Source organism: Echinops telfairi, unplaced genomic scaffold (assembly GCF_000313985.2).
Source record: "Echinops telfairi isolate 266 unplaced genomic scaffold, ASM31398v2 ScPeMD7_70;HRSCAF=299, whole genome shotgun sequence".
Classification (NCBI taxonomy): Eukaryota; Metazoa; Chordata; class Mammalia; order Afrosoricida; family Tenrecidae; genus Echinops; species Echinops telfairi.
In genome coordinates, this window is record NW_022103968.1 from 26685446 (window position 1) to 26695499 (window position 10054).

The 10054-nt window shown below is 54.5% G+C and overlaps 1 protein-coding gene across 2 annotated transcripts; it reads left to right on the top strand.

Moving 5' to 3' along the window:
• The first annotated feature begins 63 nt into the window (after positions 1 to 63).
• Positions 64 to 7166, top strand: LDB1 (LIM domain binding 1). Of its 2 annotated transcripts, none has more exons than XM_004700966.3 (11): positions 64 to 139; positions 2375 to 2477; positions 2604 to 2648; positions 2736 to 2811; positions 2906 to 3008; positions 3133 to 3305; positions 3840 to 3962; positions 4204 to 4287; positions 4379 to 4502; positions 4626 to 4774; positions 5436 to 7166. In XM_004700966.3, exons 2-11 carry the CDS (start codon positions 2458 to 2460, stop codon positions 5664 to 5666), a joined length of 1128 nt encoding a protein of 375 aa, XP_004701023.1. In that variant the 5' UTR covers positions 64 to 139; positions 2375 to 2457; the 3' UTR covers positions 5667 to 7166. The 2 variants fall into 2 exon arrangements, with proteins under 2 accessions (XP_004701023.1, XP_012859709.1); XM_013004255.2 differs by having other exon boundaries at positions 4626 to 4768.
• The last annotated feature ends 2888 nt before the right edge of the window (positions 7167 to 10054 follow it).

Sequence of the window (10054 nt, forward strand, 5' to 3'; positions counted from 1 at the left end):
GCCAGGCCTGCCTGTCCCACTCGGGACATGAGCGGCTGAAGTTGGGGCGCCCCCCCTACCCCCGCGCCCAGTCCTTCCCCTGGCTGGGCTGCCTGCGCTGCCCGTCCCCCTCCTGGCCCCCTTCGTTCTGTTCTCTCAGGTAAGTGGGCTGGGGTGGGTGGAAGGGCCTGAGACTTGGCCAGGCCCGGCATGCCGGCTTTTGGGGGAGGTGGGGTAGCCAGGATTGGGGCCTGCCGGCAGGTCAGGCCACTTTCCATGGCAATGCCCAGCTGGAGGGGCCCCTCAGCTCTAGGGTGCAGCTCCCATCCTGTGAAAACTTTCCTAGTCCTGGGCCCTGGCCCCTACCTTCATCTCCCCCTTCCTAAGGCTCTGACTGGTCCAAAGCAGGATGACACCTCCCCTTCACCCCCACCCCCACCTCCACTGGGGACAGGCAGCCACAGGGACAGATGGTCTGGGTGATGCTCCCTCCCCTTCTCATGGCTGAGCCCCTGCGCTGAGGCTACTGGGAGTAACTGTGGTTCTGGAGAGATGCTGAGTTTGTGGGTGTCCATTAGCTGGAGGTGTAAATCAAGGCTGTCACAGAGTATTGGGCTTTAGCTCCTCAACACTCTCACCCAGGCAGGCGCGTCCATTCCTAGACTTTGTTCAGAATTGAAGAGGAACCCGGCTGTCCTGCTTCTCTTCCTAGAGCCTTGACCTGATCGATAGCTTTCTTCACTGCCCCTGAGACTAAGGGGACAGGCAGTGATGGTTTGGGGTCCAGGGGATGGGGGAAGAGTGGCCTGGTGAGGGGACAAGGGGCAGGGAATTGAGACTCTTCAGCTCATTGCCCAGGCCTGGCCTCTGGTGGGCTGTGTGAGCTTTGGCTTCCCGAGTGGTCTTCACCTCCCTTTCTGTGAAGTGAGACGACTTGGGGACTGGGTGGGGGCTGGCTCTTTCCTAAAGACACCCTTTTTGGTCCACACTGGCTGGCGTGTGAAGGCTGTGGCCTGTGGGAGCCCATGCATGGGCTGAGGGCTTGCTGCAGGTGTCCCGATCCTGCCTGGGGCTGCTGGGCTCCAGCCCTTGCTGGGCATGTTGGGGCGAGCTGAGCGCAGAAGCCTGCTAGGCAGGATGGGGCACACGTGTATGCAGGCACACACAGGCTGGCTCTTGGCACCTACAGGGACTGTGCTGTGTATGGGTCCCTCTGGGACCCTCCTTTTGCCCACATTTATGAGGAAGGGGCCCGGGGGAGGGAATTAAATGACACATGTTGGCACAGGGTCTTCCTTTGTCTCTTTCCCCAAAACATAAATCTATAAAAGTAGATCGTATAGCCAGGTACCCCTGTTACAGGTACCCTTCCAATGCAACCAAGTTTGGGGGAACTTGAAGTAGATCTGGCTGGTGTCAGAAACTTTAGGGTTGTGCCTTAGTTTCCCACTCCTATCTGGTACAGAAGGGGAGAAGTGGAGGTGGGGAGTACCTGGCTTATACCTAGCAGTGGATGTCAACACTCCTTTCAACCAGGAAATGGTAGCCCCAGGAGCTGTATGTTGCTGATTGAGGGGGACACAGGCAGACATCACTGTCCAGTTTGTAAGTGGGTGGGATCTGTAAGCCTCAATAGAGAAAAGGGGTTGAGGCTTTAAGTTGCAGTTTTGTTGGAGACAATACTCTACCCTTGGTGGGGGTGGGAGAAGGGGCTGGGCTGATAAGGGCGTGACAGTTGGTGGGGGATGCTGAAGACCCAACTGGTTATCTGGTGGGTGGCAGCCAGCAGCAACCCCCCCCCCCTTATCTTTCTTTGCCCTGCTCTCCTAAGACTCAAGGTTGGGGGAGGGGCAAAGAGTTGGCCAAACACCCCCTCCCTCCTTCCTCAAATGTGGTCCCTGGAGGATGGTCGAAGGTGGTAGGTGGCGGATGGTAGAAGTAGTGCAAGAATGGGGATCCGGGAGCTCTGGGCTCAAGTCCTACTTGTTTCAGTTACCACTTCTGTGGTCTTGGCAAGTCCCTCTGAGTCTTCAGCAGCCTGGTGTGTTAAGTGGGAATAATGTTACAGTCAACCCTGCATTGTGATGACTGAATAAAATAGTACCGATTACGAGGAGCTTTATCAAAATTCGATTCTAAGCTTTGGGTGTTACTTGGTCTCTCGTGGTGCAGACACTTCTTCTCGGCTTCATCTCCTCCCCTGATCAAGTCATGGGAAGAAAGGGTTCTTGGGTACGGTTGAGAAGTAGTGCCAGGTGCCCCTCGAGTTGCTGTCTTCCCCCAAGCTGCCTCTGGCCTGGCAGCTCCAGAAGACCTGGCCCTGGCCCTACCGACTGAGAAGTCTTCCCGAAGACCTCCTGACGACACCCAGGGGTGTCCTTCTTTGCCCTTTTAGGTTGTTCCTCAAAGTCATTCAAGCTGTACTCGCCGAAGGAGCCCCCGAACGGCAACGCCTTCCCCCCCTTCCATCCTGGCACCATGCTGGATCGGGATGTGGGGTGAGTCTTTTGCCCCACTTCCCACACCTTCTCCAGATGGGATTCTCCACTCTGGAAGGGGGAGGGAGTGACTCTCAATAATTCTTGCCTTCCATCCCCATGCTCATGGCCTATTCTCTTACACAGTCCAACTCCCATGTACCCGCCTACATACCTGGAACCTGGGATCGGGTAAGTGGAGTTCAGTCTTTCCATCACTAGGGTGTGGAGGTGGGAGGGAAGGCCCTACTCCGACTGACCTCCCTTCCCTCCTCCTAGGAGGCACACCCCATATGGCAACCAAACTGACTACAGAATATTTGAGCTTAACAAACGGCTTCAGAACTGGACAGAGGTATGGCTAAAGAAGCGGGGGGCTACTGGGAGGGCCATCCGGGTGCCCTTGTGGAATGTCTCACGGCATACACACCCTTCTCCGGGATCCCTAGGAGTGTGACAATCTCTGGTGGGATGCTTTCACGACTGAGTTCTTTGAGGATGATGCCATGCTAACCATCACTTTCTGCTTGGAGGATGGACCAAAGAGATACAGTGAGTAGCCTCTGGGGGTCCTGCTAATTCTGCTTACTTGCTGCTTACTTCTAAGGTCTGGTGGGGAGGGTATCTACTCGTTTTGAGGTCTTTATGTCCTTAAGAGTTTGTTCAATTTCTACAGCCATTGGCCGGACCTTGATTCCACGCTACTTCCGCAGCATCTTTGAAGGGGGTGCCACGGAGCTGTACTATGTGCTTAAGCACCCCAAGGAGGCATTCCACAGCAACTTTGTGTCCCTCGACTGTGACCAGGGCAGCATGGTGACCCAACATGGCAAGCCTATGTTCACCCAGGTCAGCAACCCAACTGGAGGTGGGACAGTGAGGCACCTGGGCTTGCTGCCCCTCTTCTGTCTTTGAGTGTCCTCCCAGCAGTCCCTAGGGAGGAACAAAAGGAAGCACCCATTGTACCTGGGCACCAGGGGTACAGCAGTGTAGCCCTGTCTCACAGAGCTTAGAGTAGATGGGGTCTATCCCAGGCTGTGTGGAGAGAAGACAGGGGTCTGTTTAAAGCATTTTTGCTGCATTTGTTGTGACAGATAGATGGGAGGTGGTATGCTGTGACCGTTGTTATATATCCATTTATTTTGTTGTTCTTTTTTTTAAACAGTTTTATTAGCATATCATTTACAAACTATACAATTCAGTAGTTCAGTCATATTGAAAAGAGTTGTTTGTGTACCCGTTTGTATGTACAGGTGGCAGTAGGGTGTGCAATGGGAGAGTTTTGAGCACGTGGGGGAGATCGTAACGGGTGCACTTTCTAGTCTGTGGAGGGGGGGCAGGAGCAGGGTTTTGACAAGCCTGCACATGCCCTCCCCCACCCAGGTGTGTGTCGAAGGCCGGTTGTACCTGGAGTTCATGTTTGATGACATGATGCGGATAAAGACGTGGCACTTCAGCATCCGGCAGCACCGAGAGCTCATCCCCCGCAGCATCCTTGCCATGCATGTAAGTTGTGGGCAGGACCCAAGATGCCAGGGTGAGAGCAGATATCAGACAGGGTAGGACAAGACCTGCCACTTTCTGACTTATCTCCGTAGACCAGTAGGGTCCCTTCATCTCATCTTTGAAAGTGAGTTTCAAAATACCTGCTGCCCCTCCTTTCTCAGGAGCAGCAGTATGCTTAGGTGACAGTGCAGGTGAGCAGGTGCAACCCCAAGGCCAGCATTCTTGTCTTTCTTCCCACTAGGCCCAGGACCCCCAGATGCTGGATCAGCTCTCCAAAAACATCACCCGATGTGGGCTGTCCAATTCCACTCTCAACTACCTCCGAGTAAGTCCAACGGTCTACTGCCTGCCCCAGCCCACATGGGTTCGCTCAGTGTCTCTCCCTTGACGAACCACATCCTGGTCTACCCCCACAGCTCTGTGTGATACTTGAGCCCATGCAGGAGCTCATGTCCCGCCATAAGACCTACAGCCTCAGCCCCCGTGACTGCCTCAAGACCTGCCTTTTCCAGAAATGGCAGCGCATGGTAGCACCCCCAGGTGAGTGCCTGGCCCCTGGTTCTGCAAGACTGAGACCACACTAGACTCCGGCTCCTTAGGAATCAGAATGGGGGCATGAGGGCCCAGGCGCTCTCCCACCTGAGTCTTTCCTCCTCGGCACAGCGGAGCCCGCCCGGCAGCAGCCCAGCAAACGACGGAAACGGAAGATGTCAGGGGGCAGCACCATGAGCTCGGGGGGCGGCAACACCAACAACAGTAACAGCAAGAAGAAGAGCCCAGCCAGCACCTTCGCCCTCTCCAGCCAGGTACCTGTAAGCATCTCGGCTTTCTTCTCTCTTCTGGGCTGCCCTACCACTGACCCCTGACCCAGCCTGAGCTCACTAGCAGACAAAATCACAGGCGGTTTTTCTCACGGTCCTCTGCCTGCACGCACTGCTGACTCCTGTCACTGAGGAGAGAGTCCTCACCAGTCACGTGTGTGTGTCACACAGACTTGGACTTAAAGGGACAGAGACAGCCACGAGAACTCACATATGTTCAGGCCAGACAGTTTGAAGGACACAGACCATCAGAGACACAAGCTCACATGGATGCAGGACACCCAGACATGCACATGCACACTTTCCCCTCTGATGTTTTGGACAGGCTTCTCCTCTCACATATGGACAGAAGTTGAGGATTCTCCCCCCCCCACCCCCCCACCTTTTTTTTTTTAAGGGAGACAGGCTAGGGAGCTAGGGAAGTAGATTGCCTTCTCCCACAATCTAGTTGGACCTGGGCTAGAGACTTTGAGGTGCAGGAGGTCTTCACTGGGAAGGATTCTAGGAGCTGGGCTTTGAAATTTGGGTTTGAAGAGCGGGGTGGGAGTGGGGTTGAGTTTCCAGGGTGGGTATTGGGGTTTTGGGGTGTCTACTGCCCTGGGCTGGGCGAGCCCCTGCCCCGATTATGTTTGGGGACCTCCGCCACTCTCAGGATGTGATGGTGGTGGGGGAGCCCACCCTGATGGGCGGGGAGTTCGGGGACGAGGACGAGAGGCTCATCACCCGGCTGGAGAACACCCAGTTTGATGCGGCCAACGGCATCGACGACGAGGACAGCTTTAACAACTCCCCCGCCCTGGGCGCCAACAGCCCCTGGAACAGCAAGCCTCCATCCAGCCAGGAAAGCAAATCGGAGAACCCCACGTCACAGGCCTCCCAGTAAAGGCCCCCCAAGGCCACCCAGCACTCTGCCTGCCTGCCCCAACCCTCGCAGCCCCAGGGAGCAGAGGACAGAATGAAGAGACTGAGCATTGCAAATGGGCAACCTCCATCCACCCGCTTCATGGAGGGACTGGACTCATGAGGGTGCAGGCGCCAAGACTTGGGCCCCCCCCCGCCCCCCAGTGGCCCGGGGGGAGGCCTGACCTCTGCAGAGCATTTTGAGGGAAGGGGAAACTTCTGATGTCCACGTGGGTACTGACTGGGCCTGTAAGGAAAGCTGTGGCCTGACCACCTGACCACTCCCCCCTTCCCCCCCAGGACGTTTACCTCCATTCTCACTGGGCTCTCCATCCATCCTCTGACTCTATCCCCTTCAAGCCTGGGATTGGCACCACCCACAGCCTTTAGGAACTTGAAGTTACAGGGCTTGGTTGGATGCCCCACCTCCCCACTCCCCAGGAGGTTGGTGGTAGAGGGGTAAATCTCTGGGCTCCTCCCCCTTCTGCTACCTATCCTAGCTCCATGTTTTTAAAAAAATAATATTATTAAAAATGTAAGTTTTTAAAAAAAGATCACTCATGGCCCCCCCCTTCCTCGTATTCAAGTCCAGCTACCTCCCTACTCCTGGCTTAGGGCCCAGATGGGGTTGGGAGTAAGGGGATATGCATATCGTTTTCTACCGCTTGAGAGTTTCAAACCAAGGAGACACCTTGCCCTCTCTCCCCTTTTCCTCTTGGATGGGGGCGGGGTGGGGGGGGCAGGTCATGAGGCAGGGGAGGCCAAGGATGACCATGTCTGCCCCTCTTGAGGACAACCCCCACACTGCTGTCAGTCTCCTCATCTTCTTGGTGACCCCGCCCCTCCTGCCCTCCTAGTGCTTGTGATTTCCTCCACAACCCCAGCCCCCAACCCCCCTATCTCCTCTCCACTAGAGCAGTTGTCCGGTGGGGGAGGGTGTGTGTTGTTGGGTCTCATTTGGGCAGGCATGGGGTGGGGAGGGGCCCATCCACTGTCCTCTCCTCTCCCTCCTCCCCTTCAACTGCATAGCTAGTGCAGCCTTTTCCATACAGGGGAAGGACCCACTGAGGGTGCCTAGTTCTGCACCTACCTGAGAGCAATGGGTTTCTATCCCCCCTGGAGCGTCTTCGTTTCCCAGGATCCCCTCTCTCTCCTTCCTGATGGAGGAGAGACAGCCAGGATCCTCTGCTTCCTTTCGGATAGGCCTGGGGAGGCCAAGGACCAGGGTCCTTTGCATCTGGGCCCAGGTCCAGCTTTGCTGCCTTCCCCTACAGGTGGTCCCAAAGTGTTAGCATCGCCTCTCACCCCCAAGTCTCCCCACACCGTGTTTCTTCCACTCCAGCTGCTGGGAGGGTATCACATACAGAGCTGAGGGGAGAGGTGGGGAACGTGGGTTTCCCACCCCAACTGTAATGCCTTTTTTTGGTGGGGGGCCATTTGAGTCATGTATGGTACCAATCAATAAAGAGAGTTTTTGGTTTGAGGGTGTCTTGTTGGCTATTGATGCCCAGTGATGACTCAGTTCAAGTGCATCCTTCCTGCCGGACCCGAAGACCAATTACTGGGGATGGTTGTCCATTGGACTTGTGAATTTCCCTTCATCACCAGCTCATCTCGCTCGCTCCTGGGATTGCCTCTCTGGTTTCTGTCTCCTTTGCCCCCAACCACAGTTTGCTTCCAGTTAGTCCAGGTGCTCCCTCCCTTGGAAATTGGCTCCCCGCCCTCCCCCACTGGAATCCTCCTGATCTCACCCCTAACTGCCATGGGACTGCCAGCTGGTGACTCTCGAGGTTCCTGGGTTAGATGGGTGTAGCTTAGGCTGTAGGGGTCAGGTGTTGGGAAAGGAGGGCCCCTAGTGCTAGGCAGCCTTGGGTGGGGGAGCTGAGGCAGTTAGAACACCTGTGAGACTCCTGGTTTTGTCAGTGCAGTTCCAAGTCCCCTACCTGCCATCCCAGCTGAGATTCCAGAAGTCCTCTCTCCTGGGGTAGTAAAGTCTCCTGGGTGGGGGATTAAGGGAGTAGGAGATGTTTGTCTCCTTTCAGAGTTTGGGTGGGGGATCTGGGGGTAAGAGGATGGGAATGCCTGGTGCTGTGGCTAAGGGGCAGCCCAAACTCCATAGATCCAGAACAGTTTCTGTTCTGTGTGCTGCAGTCAGTCCTGACTCTGAGGACATCTGATGACGTAGTGGGGTTTAGCTTGGGTTGCTAACTGGGGAGTCAGCAGTGGGAAACCAGCAGCCCCTCCTTGGTGCTCCCATGGAGATTTAGAGCCTCAGAAATGCAAACTGGCACTTCTGCTCTGCCCGGGACTATCAGGGGTCAGAATCCCCATGAGACAGAAGGACTGGGAGGGAGGAGTGAGCACCACAGCTGATGGTGATCACACAACTCATTTGAAAAGCGGTGTAACCACGAGGAAAGAAATATTCTAAAGTTGGTATAACGATTATATAATTCTTTTTGATTATGACTGAACTATTGGTAATGTGGATTATATGCCAATAAAACTGTAAAAGAATTAAAAACAATAACCTGTCCCATCGAGTCTCCCCAGGCTGCCATCGTCCGGAGAGCAGTTCCCCGGGTCTCTCCTGCACTCAGTGGTGGTTCAGACTGTCCACTTGATTATCAGTGGAGTGCTTACCCATTGGGCCACCAGGGCTCCTGGAAGGAGGGGCAGAGCTACTCTCTCCAGGTAGTTATTCCCCAGCATCGAAGAAGATTGGCAAGGTGGGAAGGCCCTGCTGAGGGAGGGAAAGGGAGTCAGCCCCCCCCAATCCTCTTCCCCAGGCGCCCTCCTTTTCACCCCAGGCTGGGGAATGTGAGTTCTCAGACCATCAAAGTCTTTAAAGTTCATCCCAAGCCCCAGCCCCGCTAGCAGGAAGAAAGGACCACACAGTCCAACCCACCCCTTCCAATCCAAGCAGTCACCCCGCTGCCAGCCTAGTTCTTCAAGGCCTGCCCTGGCACCCCCCACTCCTGCACACCTGGCCTGATGGAACGACCCTCGCCAGCCAACTGCTGCCATTGACTCACGGTGGAAAACCCAGGTAATATCCACCACGATGGGTCTATGTCTGGTTCTGGGGTATGCCTGGCCTACATGTGAGTGCGTGACTACTGAGCTGGAAGAGGGTGTGGGTATGTGTACATAAGAAGGAGCATATACATGTCGGTACATATGTGATCATATACATGCATATGGTAGGTGTATCTGTGGAGCAATTGGTGCGTTCATCCAGGTCTACATTGCCCTCTAAGGGCCTCCTCTCATCTTATTTTCACAAAGTACGCCCTTTATTTTGGGACTAGTAGGAGCAGAGGAGATTATAAAGATCTGTAGATGGGGCCGGCAGGGGGTGGGATGGGGGTACTGTAGTAGGAGCTTCAGCAGGGAAATGAGCAGGAGGGGTTGAGTAACCTAGACATGCTCTGGGATGGGCTGTGAGGAAGAGAAGACATTTGAATTAGGAGGCCCCTATTTCCAAGCTGGGTTTCAAAAATGCTGGCTCCACCTTGCCAACTGTGGCCTCCCAGAACCTGGAGTGTTACCCATATGGCCACAGTACACCCCTGCCCCATCCTGAGGTTTTCCATGAAACCAGAACAAGACATGGGCTGGAAGACCACACCCTTTTCACCTAGGGTAGCTAAACTCTAGGTTATTTCCCTCACCACCTCCAGGCCACCAACTGACCTCTTCAGGAATAGGACCTCTAGGGATCAAGCCAAAGTCAAACCACTGCCATCAAGACGATTCCGACTCAGAGTGACCCTATAGGGCAGAGTAGAACTGCCCCTTTGGGCTTTCAGGACTTAGGAGCAGAGAACCTCATCTTTTTCCCTTGGAGCTACTGGTGGGCTCAGACTGCTGACCCCACGGTTAGCATCTAGCTCAGTATGTAAGCCACTGTGCCACCCGAGCACCTTGACATAAGGATGGATCCTGGGGAAATCCCAGAGGAGACTGGATAGAAGAAATATCTTCCCCGTCATCCCCAAACGAGGGAGGCTTGCCTGAAGGTACACAGAAGTAGATTGACCAGCGCTTTGGTTCATGACACACTTTCATCGGCTCCGTGCACAGCACACACTTACTTGCTTATAGTACTGTCATGAGAACTCAGAAACATGAAAGTTAGACTCCGTGATAACTTAAACCTAGCCGTGCGGTCTGTCCCATCCCAGCCTTCTACCAAGCTCTACACCCTTCCCTTGCTTTCCTTTTTAACTAGGGTTTGTTTGTTTTTTTCAACCAACACTGATTTATTTATTTTTATTAATCATTTTATTGGGGGGCTCTTATGACAATCCATCAACACTTTTTTTTTTAAACCTCATGCCAGGCACTCTTAAGTACCTGGCACAAGGC

What these genes read in the sequence shown, in the direction of transcription:
- LDB1 (XM_004700966.3), top strand. Translation starts at nt 2,458, where the DNA reads ATGCTGGATCGGGATGTGGG. An exon ending in GCAAGCCTATGTTCACCCAG is followed by an intron (nt 3,306 to 3,839) that starts GTCAGCAACCCA and finishes TCCCCCACCCAG; the next exon opens with GTGTGTGTCGAAGGCCGGTT. An exon ending in GCGCATGGTAGCACCCCCAG is followed by an intron (nt 4,503 to 4,625) that starts GTGAGTGCCTGG and finishes TCCTCGGCACAG; the next exon opens with CGGAGCCCGCCCGGCAGCAG.